This window comes from Chrysemys picta, chromosome 9 (genome assembly GCF_011386835.1).
Source record: "Chrysemys picta bellii isolate R12L10 chromosome 9, ASM1138683v2, whole genome shotgun sequence".
Classification (NCBI taxonomy): Eukaryota; Metazoa; Chordata; order Testudines; family Emydidae; genus Chrysemys; species Chrysemys picta.
Genome location: NC_088799.1, coordinates 100,954,315 through 100,971,194, shown reverse-complemented (window position 1 = coordinate 100,971,194; position 16,880 = coordinate 100,954,315). Strand labels below are relative to the sequence as shown.

The 16,880-nt window shown below is 43.1% G+C and overlaps 1 protein-coding gene across 2 annotated transcripts in view; it reads right to left on the bottom strand.

Annotated features, from left to right (window-relative positions):
* Window positions 1-16,880, bottom strand: part of GPC4 (glypican 4) — a 110,915-nt gene that overhangs the window by 47,987 nt on the left and 46,048 nt on the right. For both annotated transcript variants that reach the window (XM_008178985.4, XM_042851182.2), the window contains exon 2: window positions 6,783-6,941. In XM_008178985.4, the coding sequence (XP_008177207.1) occupies window positions 6,783-6,941 (159 nt within the window). The remainder of the gene's footprint in view (window positions 1-6,782; window positions 6,942-16,880) is intronic.

Here is a 16,880-nt window from a genome sequence, read left to right as displayed (position 1 = left end):
ATCCTGCACCTCTTGCTTGTGCCATTAGACCTACTGACACTTATGGGGGTGTCACACACAAGTATGGATTTGCAGGATTCAGCTTGGATCTCTGATACTGCAGCCAGAGCTGTCAATCAAAGTTCAATTGTCTGATACGACATTCATGTCCCAAAAGGAGAATTACTTTGGCAAGGGAAAGAGGCCTGATTGGTATGCACGCTCTCTGGTTACTCCTAGGAAGGGAGGCTGGAACATAGTTGGAATAGCGACAAAGGAATCTACCCCATTTTACTTTAGTGGACAGAGAGTTAATAATTAGGGGCTTCAGTCCCCAAAAGGAATTTTTACTTCTTGGTTCAGATTCTGCTCACGGAAGAGGTCCTATAAACTCTGGCTGATGATTAATGGGTTGTAGTTCTCCAGCCTGAAAGCAGGAGCTTAACAGCTCGCTCCTGAAACTCTCCATTTTGCAGAGATTTTCTCTCAGAAAATTTGCAATTTGAGAATCTCTGACAGTAGAGGCATATGTTCCCCCTTCCTTTGGGGCACTGTTTCCAGTTTACCCAGGAGAACTACCATAGAACCCCGGCCCCGTTTTGGCTTGTGTTTCTTTATCTTCCCGGAGTAGCCTGCAGGTCAGGAATAACCCTCAGCGTTCTCTGGACTAATAGGGAATGCACAACCGACATGGCCTACTCCTAGTGGATAATGAGCTATGCCTTGTACTATCACTTATTGTGGCTATTAGATTCTTGAAATTACCAAAGTAGCTGAAATAACTGTGCACCACCACAGAAACTCCCCTCTTCTGCAGAAATCCTCAACTGACTCCTCAGATACTGCAACTCTGCCCTCGGGAGTGGGGTTTGCTCCCTTATGGCCAGTTCGGCTATGAGAGAACACAGTCTGCAATTTTTCCAGGGGGGCTTCATGACAGAAAAATATGCTTCCAAGTCACTAAATAGCTTGAATGACCTTTAGCAAGAAGAAAAGAAATAATCCTCAGTAAAATAAATCTATCTAGCTAAGAGACTTGAAAAATAAGGCTGTAATGACTGTTAGATTGCTGGATCCCCCTGGCTCTCAGCTGGCGCTCTTCCCGCCAAGTCTTCAAACTTGAAAGGGGCGTGAGGCACCTGAGAATTCTCAGCCGCAAGCCAAGATCTCCGCTTGCACTTCAGAGTTAAGAGTTACAGTGACCATTGTGAGGAGTCCATTTGCTTGGTTTCAGCCCCCAAAGGGTTTCGTTTTACTCTTTTCATATTTGTTTTATCTTAAACGTTAATGGAAAACTTGGGGTGGGTGCGTACGGAACATTTAATAGCTTTCCAGAGGCCGGCTTGTGCTGGGCAGTTTTATAGGAATTATTTTGTTGCTTGGGCATTGGACTTGCCCAATCTACTGCCAATCCAGCCTGTGAACTGATCATTTCATTTTTGCCCTGATGTATGTATGTATTTGAATACAGCATCGGAAGCTCAGCAGAGATTTGAGTCTTGATAGCCTTCACCATGATATAGAATAGGAAGAGTCAAGAGGCAATCCTTTAACTGCACTAAAAACACTTGTAACGGAAATCATTAGCTGCCTATTGAACTTACTGCATCATTAATATGATTTACTTGTATTGTTGCAGCACCCAGATGCCCCAATCAGGATCAGGGCCCCATTATGCTCAGCTAGGTCCCTGCCCTGAGCCTCTTACAAATGATAAACAGACCAAGAAATCTTTCTATCGGGACAGTTCAGAACTGGAATAGGCTTCCAAGGGAGGTTGTAGAATCCCCATCACTGGAGGTTTTTAAGAACAGGTTGGACAAACATTTGCCACGGATGGTCTAATTCTCCTCCAAGAAATTTATGTAGTAAAACAAGCCTCATCTAAGGAGTAACAGAACAGCGGAGGAAGAATAGTTTATGTGAGGCCACCATCCCATATAAGTATTTCCCACCCCATCCTCATTCCCACAAAAGACTGGACCATTTTTGCTCCAGTCCTGCCTTCATCCCCCTCAAATATTCATCTTTGAGAAGAGACCAAAGCATGGAAAATTTCCGCCTGAAAGATGGAAACTTACGAAAGCTGTAAGCAACTGAAAACAAGGTTAAATGCTTATGCAACCTCAAAATCACAACAATTGCTGTTGCTACTGCTATGATTCATAGACTTTAAGGCCAGAAGGGACCACTAATCATCTAGTCTGACTTCCAGCATAATAGAATCTCACCCAATAATTTCTGCATCAAGCTGGTAAAGCTCGTCTGAGATACGGCATATATTTTAGCAAGGCATCCAGTTCTGACTGTACAGACTTCCAGAGATAGGGAATCCATTGCCCCACTAGATTAAGTTGTTCCGGTGGTTAATTATCCCCACTTTTCAAAATATGTACCTTATTTCTATGTTTTATTACGTGCAGAAGTGTTGTTAAAGTGATTTATATTACAAAAGAAATGGCCTGAGGGGAACAGAGATAGTCATGCTGTCATGTTATTTGAGCATGTTTAAATAGCAGATAAAGATATTCGGTTACAAGATCTCCATGTTCTCCCCCCCCCCGAAAATTCAGAACATACACAGCTCGATCCCAATTTATAATGTAGATTACAAGGAGTTGAAGTTACTTCTGGTTGGTCATTTAGAGATACTAGAAATCAGAAGTTTGTTTTGTTTTCCTGACTAAGAAAGATACAGATAGTGTACGAACCCACTCCCTGACGTGGGTCACTTTGGTGCCAGATCAATGCAATTCCGATGATCAGACTGTCATTCCAACCATGCATAGTATCAGAGTGGCAGTTTAACCGAAAAATTCCAACAGCCACCATACATTTCATCCTCCATCTCAAGGACACTGCTGCTTCTTGCTACTAACATTTCATTATGGCAACTGTTACAAAGGTCAAAAACACAGCAGGACTTTACATTTGTTGGTCTCTTTTTTCAAACTTGAACGTCAAGGCTAACGGATTAGCAGCTTGACCCACAATGGTTTTTCCGAAGACCCAAAAGGGTTCGAGTCAAGGACACAGACAGCCGTTCAAAACAAGAAAGCGGCTGCTCACTACTACAAGCCCTTCGGCATGGCTGACTGGAAATGCTTGTTCCACAGATGTGACCTGGGAGCTAGTTTTGTTATGGGAATTTAGATTCTTTGCAGTAACCCACTTGCCTCCTCAGTCAATAGAACTGCTGTTATCCGGATTATTTTACATTAGGCACAGGAAGATGCAAGGCTTGTTTTCTGCCAACCTTATTTTCATTTGAATTAGTTGACCTCTAGCCATTCCTATGAGGCAGCCTAAAGGAATTCCTACATAATCAAAATAAGAGCAAGGACCCATGGCAAGAACACCAAACTTCGGCAAGGGAGACCCTGCTTTTCAAATCTTACCCTGCACCACAGACACTACATATCTTTGGGCCAGGATTTTTTTCATTTTGGGTTCTGGACCAATTACGTCAAATCTGAGAACATGGGAATTCCAACCAAGTTTGAATGACAAGAAACATTCAGTTTTCCTTTCCAAATGGACTTCATTGGTTTTACTTATTTAGGCCAACATCTGTTAAAAAGGGCACCTACAGTTAAGCATTACAAGGTCATAATACAGGCAGGTAAGTGGTTGCAAGCTGTTGGCTGTTCAGCCAATTTTGAAAAATCAATCCATTCAGTTAGGTCAGGGGCGGGCAAACTTTTTGGCCTGAGGGCCGCATCGGGTTTCCAGAATTGTATGGAGGGCCGGTTAGCAGAGGCTGTACCTCCCCAAACAGCCAGGCATGGCCCGGCCCCGCCCCCTATCCAACCCCTCCTGCTTCTCGCCCCCTGACGGCCCCACCGGGACTCCTGCCCCATCCAACCCCCCCCGTTCCCTGTCCCCTGACTGCCCCCCACCACCTCATCCAACCCCTCCTCTCATTCCTGACTGCCCCCCCCCCCGGACTCCTGCCCCCATTCAGCCCTGTTCCCCCCCCGATAGCCCCGCCCCCTATCCACAGCCCCGCCCCCTGACCACCACCCTGAACTCCCCTGCCCTCTATCCAAGCCCTCCTGTTCCCTTCTCCCTTACCGCGCTGCCTGGAGCGCCGGTGGCTGGCGGCACTACTGCCGCGCCGCCCAGAGCACCAGGACAGGCAGCCGGAGCCAGCCACGCTGCCACCGCACAGCGCAGAGCACCGGGACAGGCAGCCGCACCACCCGGCTGGAGTCAGCCACGCCACCACGCAGCAGAGCACTGGGTCAGGCCCCGGCTGTGCAGCCCCGCTGCCTAGAGCATTGCGCTGACGGCAGAGTGAGCTGAGGCTGCGGCGGAGGGGGGAACAGAAGGGGAGGGGCCGGGGGCGAGCCTCCCGGGGCAGGAGCTCCGGGGCTGGGCAGAAGGGTCCCGCAGGCCGTAGTTTGCCCACCCCTGAGTTAGGCCCTTAAGTATGGGCTTAGGGGCTCGTCTTTAGTTAGCCAGGTTTGAGAGACTTGGCCTTAGATTTTAGCACAGTTTCCTGCCATTTAGTGTACAGCAAATGTTTCTTCATCCATCACTGAAAGAGTTAAGGATGATCCGTCTCCTACAACAGTTCTTCCCCTGCTTCGTTATCAGCTCAAGTTCACATAGTTAAGAAGGACGATTCTTCTTCTTAGACCCTTAATTATCCTGAAGGTTAAAACTTCAGCAGGCATAAAATAAGGACTCTTGTTTAAGCACGTTCTCTTGTACTAAAGTTCGTACTTTGAAGATTCCAACTATATTATTTTTTTCCAAAGAGCACTGCAGCACCTCACATCATAAAAACAGGCAGACACACCTAACTGCTCCTGACAATAGGTGTGCCTGCACCGGGTTAACATGATAAATTGCACATATGTTTTCAGCTACAACACTGTTTTACAAGAAGTCTCATCGTTCATCTGAGGTGAAGCTGATGCTATTCCTCTGGTCCCCTTTTAGGGGCTTATCTATGGACTGGATTCCGTTTCGTGTCTGGCCCTGCATTTAGTAAGTCTGCAAGTCTAGACACTTCGGTTGTGTGTTTATCACCCCTTCCGTGCAGCAGCAGGTAGAGAGAGAAAACAGTGGAAACCTCAAATGAGGTTATATGAGGGAAATGTTTAGCTGGAGCCCGTTTGTGCAATTTCACTTCAACTTTCTGACAATTTTAACGCCCCTTAACTTTTTTAAATCATCCAAATTCTGGTGTATTTTGAAAGCAAGGTGCTCCTGCCTCTTTAGTGTTTTAGAAGTACACACAGTAACTCCCTTATATGTTTAGTAAGTAGAAATATGTAAGTTAAATAAAAATTGTACCCGTTCCAAGTTCTGAGCAGACATACAAGATATTCACAGAAAAATCCATGCACATTCAAACAGTGATTGAATGGAAGTCCTGGAAAAGAGGTCTGAGGAACTTTAAAATAAATGGAATCAGCATTTAGGGATACCCTGCTCCAAAGAATCACCAAAAGCAGTGGAATAAAATTTGATATAATAATTTAAAAAATAAATAAATAAAAAAAAAAAAATCAACAGATCTTCTCTGCCTAACCCATCAGAAGATGATTGTTTGCATGATCTGGGCTCCAGCTCGTGTGTCCAAAGCAGGCATTAGAGAGATAAGTGTTGGAGTCAGAGGATCCCCCAGCTCCGTTACCCAAACATCCCAGGAGAGGCCCAAGGGGCTTCTCCTGTCTCCAACCAGAGCGGGGCTTGCCAATGGAAAGCTCTCTCACAAGAAAGCTGGCTCCTAACGAGCCTGACAAGTAGAAAGCTCTTATATTACAAGACTGGTTCAGTAGATTAACTGGCATGGCAGCTAGAAGCAAATTCCACACATTTGAGGCCATTTGGACCTCTTTTGTGGATTGTTTGATCAACAGAAGACAACGAGACAGCGACGTACCCAGGAATTCTATCGGTGAGCCTCGGTGAAGTGGGGCTGAGACAGGTGTACGTTGATTTCTTTGATGTACAAGAGTTTTCTGGCTCTGGATGGTATTTCCTCCATTTGACACACTATACCTGAAGTGACGTCTTTCTTTTGTTTTCCTATGACTTTTATCTGCTCCTACTTAGATCAGCCTGAAGAGACACTACACTGCATTTCATGTGGACTATAATACAAATGACAACTCCCACACAGGAACACCTGTTAACGAGAGCTGCCATTTAGTGTCAGTTTGGCAGCAATATCAGTTCTTCCTCTGCTTCCTTCTCGACTCAAGTTCGCATAGTTAAGATGGGTGATTATTCTTCTTAGATCCTTAATTATCCTGAAGGTTAAAACATCAGTGGGCATAAAATAAGGACCCAATTCATTTCACCTGTGACCCACCTCATACTTGAATCCAGGTCTCCAGATGTAGGAGTAGTGTATTTTACTCACTGCTCTGCTTAGCCCTGATGACTACATTCAACGAGTACAAATCCTTTTAGTTCTTACCACACTGGGCGAGTGTCAGCATTCATGTAGATCAATGCTGAGAGACATGCATTTGTGATGATACATTTTGCAGAGACACAGCAACAAAACTAACTGTGGTCTACATTTATAGCACATTGGATTTTATAAAAATGAATCAGACAGAAAGATATATCACTATGGGAAACTAAGCCATAATCAGCAAATATTTCTATTACACTGGATTGCAAAACAAGCAATGTTCTAACCTCACCACCACCAGTCATGAGTCATGATCTTCCCAAGTCAATAGTGAAAGACACAGTGCAAGTAGACTGCATACAAAGGAACATGGAGATTATTTTAAGTTTTATCAAAATGACAGCAAATTCCAAACTCCAGTACTTACCATCAAACTTTTTGTAACGGGAACTAAACGTTGTCTGTAGGTGATTGCTAAATTCCACTACAGCATTTCTGAAGTCGTGTTTACTCTGCTGACTGTACTTCTCTTCCATTTCTTGAGAACAACACGTGTAACCTTGTGGACATACTTTCAAATGGTCACCTGAAAAATTAAGAGTAAATAATTTAAAGTTACATAAAGAATATTTAAAAGAGACAAGAAAGTTGCTATGTAACAGGCTATAATGTGCGCGCACACGCACACCCCAAGCCTAGACTCCTTATTCTGCAATACCACTTAAAACTAACGGGATTTTGAATCAATTAAGCACACAGGATCAAGTCCTTACCCATGAAAACACACTTTGGAGAAACTCAGCAGTACCCATGTGAAGACCCTAATTTTGTCCATTGTTGAGTATGCTACAAAGCCTGTCCTCAGTTTTTATTTATTCAGCACATAAATTGAGCTAATCCGCAGCAATTAATTTTAGACAGTAATTTACACCAAAATGGCCTCTCTGTAGAGACAGACAGACAGAGATTTCAATTGCTACTTTCAGTTCATTCAGTTAAAAAAAGGCACGGATGCAGCACTGACCACCAGTGTATATTGGAACCCCCATGTTCTCAGAGTTAAGACTGCCCAGGGTTTTAAAACACAGAGTAGTTTGATTATATGCTTTGGCCAACCCATTAAGTTTCCCACCCCACTGATATTACACAATTTGCTAGCATCACCGTAGGTAAGGGCATGACAACAACACTGTGACAGAAGTCACAGCTAGAAGTTTGCTCAGTCTTCAGAGCCATATAGCAACCTGTATCTCCCTTAACCTCATTCTAAAATTTAAATAGCTTTTTTCCTTGTTCCATTTTGTTAGTTCAGAACTAATTCAATAATAGAAGGCAATCGATACCTCCCTCTCTCCAGCAACAGTTTCTAAAGCCTATTGCAACCTTTGATATTCACCCCTGTGACCAGCTCATGTGTTTTTCCAGTAATTTAAATAGCCAGCTAACACTTTTTTCAATTATTACAACCACAAGATACTTAATACTTAAAACATTATTGCTTGCAGTAGGGAATCCGTTTAAAAGGTCTGCAGAACTTCAGGGACAGACTAAGACGGCCAGATGTTTTCCCATGTGATCAGCAAGTTGAGTCCTTGAAATGTCAACTAACAGCCAAATGTTGTTCTCAGCGAATTTCAGCCAACTGACTCGTTTTTCGAGTGTATCTGAGCACAGAATCTGGCCCTGCATAATTAACGGTTAAAGAGGACATCCTCACACTTTGTAAGATTTCATATAATTTTAGTGGTTTTAGTAAATTGCTTCTTTTCTATAGCTTCATGGACCAAGATACCAGCTTCATATTGTGCTCTGTCACTCCACCTTACACAAATGTAACATGATGTGGTTGAAGCAACCTGGGATGTGGCATCCAGGAATACTGAAGTGTGGGAATCTCTAGAAAAGGTTGTAGAGGTGATCAGATCAACCCATCACCATGGGAAATTCAGACTTCTAAATACATTAAGTCACCGTCTCTCTTTAGTTCAGAGTTCTGAGTGCACACTGAAGAGCAGCGCTGTAACTCTCCGGTCTGGGTGCTACAGGCGTGAACTGAAGGAATTTTAGTTCACATTAACGTAGTTCGCAGCACTTTGGTGGACATTGCTATTCACTCCCCACTAGTCCGAACATCAGGGCAGCGTAGACACAGCCTTAGGGTCAGTCTCCCCTGATTTTTGGCTTAAGGCATCAGATGGAAAAGAAAAGAAGACAACTTTCTAGCGTCAGACTGCAAGTCGGAACACGGCACAGGCTGACAGAAACCTTAAGTCGAGGTTCATTAGAGAGGCTTATAAAGTTATGTTAATCATGGCTGCCATGTTTGCATTATTGTCTGACTACGTGGCCTCTAAAATAGGCCTTGAGATCAAGCATTGCGTTTTCTGTGGTCCTAACCATTTACAGCGGGGAAAACGGCTCATCTGTTAAAGCATTAAAAAACGTTAAAAAATAAATTACGTATGCTCAACGCAGAATGGAACTGGCACATCCTTGGCTGACACAAACTCTTCTTCATTTTATGTTCCTTTTGCCAGCATCTGACAATGTTTATATGAAATTTATCTAACTGTGGGCAATTTGGGTCATCTTTCCTGCCAGCCTAAGTGTGTTAACGTCTCCCTTTCAGACAGTTATAAAATGCCTTTTTAAATAAATATCATCCTTAGGAATCTCTTTTCCTAAATCTATTTTTCTTTTGCACTGCAGGGTTTGTTTGTTTGTTTTCTTTGGCATTATAGGAGTCCTTGGCCAACCGATAATTCTGCAGCAAATGATCTATTGCACAACACTGCTTACCAAGCTTGAATTATGGAAAGCCCAGGGTCTTGTTAGTACAGGAAGCTATGTTGCTAAGAGTCAGTTTTCAGGAAACAAACGTTACTAGCCTTATTCAGGAATCTTTCCTCTACTTGTTTCCATATACAACTTTAACCGATTTGACAGGGCCAAGGGTACCATCCGTGGTAAATATTCCATTAAAAGAAAAATAAATGGTGAATGCTGAACTACAGTGAAAGAACAGTATGAGCGAACAGTCTTTATTTACTTGCTCCCCCATTTGCAGCTCTCTCTCTCAACGTACAGGAAATGAATTTAAAGGTTTTGCATGTCAGTCACTTTTCCAAAAATGGTGGTTAGGCATACGCAGGATTTTCAGACTCCGGCCCCACTCTTCCCCCCATGCCTCTTTGGGGGGAAGGGATAGCTCAGTGGTTTGAGCATTGGCCTGCTAAACCCTTCAATCCTTGAGGGGGCCACTTAGGGATCTGGGGCAAAATCAGTACCTGGTCCTGCTAGTGAAGGCAGGGGGCTGGACTCAATGACCTTTCAGGGTCCCTTCCAGTTCTATGAGATAGGCATATCTCCATATATTATTATTATTTTTATTATATAATTTAGGAACATACTTAATTTCCAAACAAGGTATAATTTGCTGAAGCATTTTACAATTAGACCTGTCTTGAAAAGTGCTGGTAGAGCTATATAAACAAATATCAGCTTGAGTGTTGCACTGTATTGAGGTGTGAAACTCCGGCTAACCATACAATATATTGGCACAAAAAACATTTAACAGGTTAAAACAGCAATACAGTGATGGGACAGAACAAACATAATACTAAAAGATGTGATTGGGAACTTCTAAATATATCTGTCTTATTAATACACAAAGAACAAAATAACGCTAGGGGCTGTTTGTTTTGCCACAGATGCTGCTGTTATGGCATTTAGAGCTAATAAAAACAATGAAAATCAATTTTTCAATTTCTGCAATTTAAATGTTTCATTTCAAAGTGTTCAAAATGGTCCCATTTTTCATTTATTTTAATTTTTTATTATTTAAAAACAATTCAGAAGCAGTATTGAAAAAGTCTTATCGACATTTTCTTTACTGAATTATGGTCAACAAAAAATGTCAATACATTTCCAAGATATTTTCAACTTTAATTGGGGGGGGGGGGGGGGGGGGAACGAGCACCAATGTTTTTGTTTAAAATTTTTCATTAAAAAAAAGCCATTTTGCAAGTAAACTGGCAAATGCTGATCAATTCTAATATTCATTCAATGAAGCAGTTTTGGATCCTTTTATGAAATTACAAGTATTATAATGCTACTTTTTAAAATGTCCTTTTCCATCATCTTATTCTATTTTGCATTTCAGAATATTTTAATCAGAAATACTATTCTCTTCGGCACCAGGTATAATATGAAAACACTTTTCTGTGATCGCTTTTGTCTCAGACTTGCAAATGGTGTCACAACAGCACATGTGCAAATTTAAATAACAACAACTTCTTTGTTAGGGTTCACAGAGTTTTGATTTATTACTTGGTTCATCATTACCAAATCATGCTCCCAACCTAAACTCAGACAGTCAAAAATGACCGACCAGCAATCTAATTATAGAAGATATTTCTCAGCCATGTCAGCACTATGCAATCTTGGCTTATGACCAGATATCAGGTCTGTCTGGAGCCTGGGAGATCCCAAAATTAAGTGTTAATGCAGGGGAGGATACAGCCTCTTACTCCATGGTATAGAAAAATACTTTGAGATTGGGTGCTGTTTTTCCAAATAGTAGTATTCTGTCAAAAGGGAAGTGAGACTCAAAGATTTTGAGCCATTGTTGTAATGTTGAAAGTCTAGGTTTAGAATCTCCATGTTCCAAATTCAAGTACATTTTCACATTCTTGCTTCCTGCTGTCCTAACAAGAGCATTTGGGAGGAATTTCATTCCGACGCATTTTGGGTAAATCAGCCATTAAAGCATGGGGCATGCCTTACTTCTGGAAACAAATGGCTACAAATACAGTTGCTGTTAGGCATTCACCTGTGATTTATGTTCACACAAATTCATTTCTGGGGAAAGAAACCGAGGGGAGTGGAGACAAAGTGCACATATACAAAACATGGGAATACTATATGGTTTTCCTGGGAGTCCATAAAATTTTTAGTTCTACTTCTCACACCAATCAGGGCTAAAAAGCCACATTTATAGCCACTAAACAACTCTTTTGTAGATCGGACACTGAAAACAATGTATTGGTAAACAAAAGGTGTCACGTGGAACTGTATTAAAATTGTTGTTGCATGCAATGTAATTAAAATACGAAGCTCGGAAAAGCTATAGGCAGAGGTAATACATAATGTGGACTAGTCAGAGCTGCCTACAGGAGATTTAAGTACAGATCAGATGAGGGATCACTTGTGATGTGGGAAATTAAAATGGTTACTTCATGAAAGCAAAATTAATGAACCATACCAACTTTTCGATGCACTTATATCAAGAAAAAATGGACAAATATATGTACATTGCCTGTTAAGACCCAAATTAATAAAGATGAGTACTGATTTCATATACTATGGCTGAAGCACATTCTGCAGTAATCCCTTCTAAGTTAACACTGAGCAAACAAGACCTAGGTAAGAGAACACTTCATGTTGTATGCGGTTTTAAGTTAAACCTCTTTGCGCTTTTTATTATTATTTTATTTTTACTATCCTACAATACTTTCCCTACAGTCACACAGTTCTGCAGTGGCTTCCATTCAAGTTAAACGTCCCAAGCAATACAACAAAATGCATTACAATAACCACTTTGGTTAATTGTATTGCAAAATCAATTTAAGAAAAAAGTTACAACACGTTTGCACTATTGCTACTGTCACATGGACTTTTTTTATATATATTTTCCATATGGAATTGCTTGCATCCTTCATATCGGTCTATTTGATGGACTGGAATGGCTAACGAAGCCTTCCTTGGGGGCTAATTAGCAACGTAGCTGTTCAAAACGTGTATTTTTATATTACTCAAGTTAAAGTCAAGTGGCAGAGTTTAGAATATTGCCTATTCTTACACCCATGAGAAAGCTCAGAAAATGAAAGTCAAATAAACATAGGCTTTAAACAATTACAAAAGTACTACATTTAGGTAATACTATAATGGTGCCACACACTACATAGATTTTTGCAGCATGTTGGAAAACTTGGTCCTTCAATTTAATTAACTTGCTACTGAAACCCACAAAAGGGCCCCTAAAAACAGCTCCCTTCACCAAAATCTGGATTGACAGGCTAGGCTGCCATCCAAACTATCCTGCCTTTTATTTCCAGTCCAGTTTTTGTTTCTGATCAGTGGGAAGGCTGCTTTGGCACACTCACCTGAGACCAGACTGTTCAGCAAAAGAAGCTATAAAGCTACCAGGCGATCTAAGTTTTCAGGGTCTGGTTAATTAGGCTCTTCGACTGGACACAATTCCCGTTTGAAACAGCTGTTCCACTGTAACAGGTTAGTTCAGTATCCAGGAGACAATATTGTTCCAGGACCGGGCAGAGCCAGTATTTCAGACCCATAATATTGTCCGTCTCTCTCCTCTAACACAGCGGTTTTCAAACGTCTTAGGCTGCGTACCCCTTTCCAAATAACGTAGTCTGCCGCGTACCCCCAATTAGCAGAGGTGACGTGTGGGGGCATGTGGGGTCACCTTCCCTCCCCAGATTTCTGTCAGGGTTTATCTCAGAGGTGCAATAAGATTACCGGGGGACATGAAGTCCTGATGGGGCCCCTCTGTATGGCAGGAAAAGCAGTCAGGGCTCAGTGCAGGTGGTCTCGGCTGCCAGGGTCAGACCTTAAGGAAAATGGCACCCTGGCAAACTTGTATTTTGGCACCCCCCAGGCTCCCTCTGCTTCCACGGGCTCCTTCCATTACCCCTGGGCCCTGCCACCTCCCCAGGCGCCCCCACCATCACCTCCAGGCCCATTGCCTCCCCCCCGGTGCTTAAGTTGTAATGAAAGAGGTGCCGAGGCTCAAGGTATACACATACCAGGCCACCCTTACTTCTGTGCTGCTGCTGGTGGCAGCGCGGCCTTCAGAGCTGGGTGGCCAGCACCTCTGGGCTCCCAGCCAGCAGACGCTGCTCTCCAGCCACCTTGGAACACAAATTGAAGCGCTGCCTCCCCCCACCCCCCCATTGCCCCAAGCTCCCTTTCGTGTCCTCACACGCCAGGCCTCACACCCCTGCTCCTTACCTCTGGACTATGGTGCCCTGGGCAGTCACCCACCTGGTCCACCCATAAGGCCAGCCCTGGGTCCTCTTGTCCTGCCTGACAGAGCCAGCACTAGCATGGATCTTTCCACTCCCCCGCCAACCCTGGCCTGTCAGTCATTAAAGGATTTTTCTCCCATACCCCCTTGCGGAGAGTGGAGGTACCCCACAGGTACCCGTACCCTAGTATGAAAACCACAGCTCTGCACATATCAGCTTGTATCACTGCTCAGAGAGTTATCACTTCGTCTAAAATCAACTATCAAAAGAATCCAGGACTGTCATGCTGGACTCTAATCCAATTTCACACTAAGCTTGTGTTCTAATTATCACCAAATATTAGGCTTCCACTCATCATAGATAACTGACATATTACAAATCTGAAGATGGCAAAACACATTAGAAAAACAATACCCTTCTTCTCTCTCTCACCCTAGAATGACAGGAATGAGAGGAATCAAGAAAACCTGGACTCCTATAATACATGCTCCGACACTGATTCTGCTGAGAGGCTTTGGACACATCACTAAAGCCAGACATTTTAGTGTCCCCTGAATTTTATCGATGCCAATTTGGGGGACTGACCTTGAAGCATTTGGGGTCTTTGAAGTGCCGAGCATCTTCCCTGGATTTGGGAATACCATGTCTGATTTGAACCACCACCTCACTACCATGGTAATTTGGATAGTTTTACCCAGTGAAACTTACCTGAAGCAGGTTTCAGAGTAGCAGCCGTGTTAGTCTGTATCCGCAAAAAGAACAAGAGTACTTGTGGCACCTTAGAGACTAACAATTTATTAGAGCATAAGCTTTCGTGGACTACAGCCACTTCTTCGGATGCATAACCGAAGAGTGGGCTGTAGTCCACGAAAGCTTATGCTCTAATAAATTTGTTAGTCTCTAAGGTGCCACAAGTACTCCTGTTCTTTTTACCTGAAGCAGCCTCTTCAATAGGCAACACCCCTTTCTCCCCCTTGTCCAGACTGACCCCAAAGCTTCCAGTACAAGCGGTTCATCTGTTAAAGGACACCTTTACCAAGCCACTGATTTCTATCCATTGAACGACTACTGTATATTCCTTGCACACAGATACATCATTCTCCCTTTCTTTATACAAAAAATATTAATTTTTAATAGTACATATAAATCCAAACACAAAGGTGGCAAAAGATACACCTCAGCTGCTCATCGTTAGCTTTTCTGCTCTGTGAGGCCCCAAGTCAGCAAATGATTTATGCATGTGCGAACCTTAAGCTATTGACTTTAATGGGACTATTTCCAGGGTTAAAATTAGGCCTCTGTTTAAAAACCTTGCTGCATCAGGGCTCAGTTCTCTGCTCTCCCTATAACTGTGCTCTTGTTCAGTTATTTGCACAGGCCAACTGGCTCAGTAAGTACCTACAAACAGTCAGCTTGCAAGCTAAAACAGACGTGTTATTAGATCGGATTGAAAAGAGATGCAATCCCCACTTCTCTCAGGAACTCAGCAGAAGCAATTCCCAAGCAGTCCACACATGCTGAGGTCTAATTACGTTTGCATGATATGCTAATAAGCTCACTGACAGAAGGGCCCCACAAGCTTAAGAGGGCAATCAGATTGTCCCCTCTTTGGGAGACAAATTAGCGACCTGACAAAGAAACACACTGCTCTGATTATCTTCCTAGCCCCTTCTTGTTCTTCCTCTCTGTGAGCATCCCCTTTGTCCTTCCCCCGCCCTCCCCCCACTCTTTCTCCGAGCCATATTCCACTCTGTCCTTTAAAAGAAGAGTCACCCTTTTGTGCATCAAATGATCACCACGTCATCAAATTCCTCTTTTGCACACAGGGTCACGCGTGCTCCCCACCCCGTGCGGAGGTGCACTGCTAACAGCATTGCTGGTATTTCAGTCCAACACCCACATGCTTTTCCCCCTCTGTTCAGAACGCTTTGTGGCCACTTGAGAATGGCCAAAGACAACTTGCATGGAAGTGGCAGCTCACCACTATTTCTTCATTCCTGATCTCTTTCAATGCATCATGGTTACGGAGACACTACACCAGCACGTTCATCTGAGAGCTTTGCTGAATACACAGCCGATGGGTCTCCACTGCACAAGATACAGTGCACACCTCGCTCACAGCCAGATCCTCTGCTGCTATGAATCAGTTCTGACGAGGGGCAGTTCACACCAGCTGATAATTCAGGGTTATATATGATTTTACTGTGGGCTCCTAACCCTTCTCTTCTCCCTTTCCTAGCTAATCGGTCGTTTTTAAGACAAAACACACCCCGTGCAATTGATTCAGGGAGTTTATCATTAGGGCTGTTCATCAATCATTGGTTTACTGGGCTCCCCCCCGTCCTTTCTTTGTTTAAAAAATAATAATAAAACCAAGTGCAGCCTATAACATGTCCCATTCAATTAGCAGCCTCTGTGTATTTGTTTGCTTATTAATGTGTAAGCTGCTGGTTTGTACCATTAATCAAAATACTTTTCATTTCTTTTCGCCGATTACCCAACTGGCACATGACAATTCCCCAGACACATTCAAGCCCAGTAATATTGAAATGACTTTCTGCAGGACACGCCAAGCAGTTAAAACATACCCTTTGATGCCAAAACCAAAGGCCTTTCAGCCTTGCTTAACAATGGTGAACTATGGTCAGTCATGCTTTACTGCAACTGTTAACGCGGCTGCTAATTTACCTTGCAGTCCTGGAGAACTGCAGTGTATACAATGCTCCAGTTGACACATCTCCCTTCAACACAACAAGCAATCCTAATTATTTCCGTAGCGTGTACCTACAGCTACTAAAAATACCCTACACAACCAAGGTCTGTCTGGCTTTTATTTTTCTATTTGCTTTGTTGACAGCTTTGGGTCCAAGAATTTACTGCCAGGAGGTTAAACAACAAGAGAGATTTATATCCATGTGTATGTTAAGCCAAAATGCACATTAGGAACCTAAATTCTGTTCTGGAAAGAGCAATTTAGGATGAAGAGAAAATCCTCCTGCCCACTCATTGAAGGCCAAAATCCCATTGCAAAGTTCAATTTATAGCCCCTTAGCCCTGCCAATGCACACGGCATGTACCCATGCCAGCAGTCCCCACTAAAGTCAATGAGCAGGGTGAAGTTACAGGCCCTCAGTCAGAGACAAACCAGCAGGGAATTTACCCTCGTCTGCAGCCCAGCTCTCCAGTTCACAAACAACGAACAGCCCCTGCATCACCTCAGCTTTCATTAGCATTGACAATTAACACTGGACTGGCTTTCTCTACTACAAATGTTCTATAACAGGAACTATTCTAAAGCGGACTATACGAACTACAGTTCTCAGTCTCACTTTGAGACTTCCGGCGAAAGCTGCCCCAGGCAACCCACATAAGGCACTATGCCAGCGTGAGCCCCAGCTAAGGTAGGAATGTGAATTGGTGGCTAGCTAATGTAATACTGACTGTTTTAAAAGGCTCCAGAGGCATCCTGGCAATTA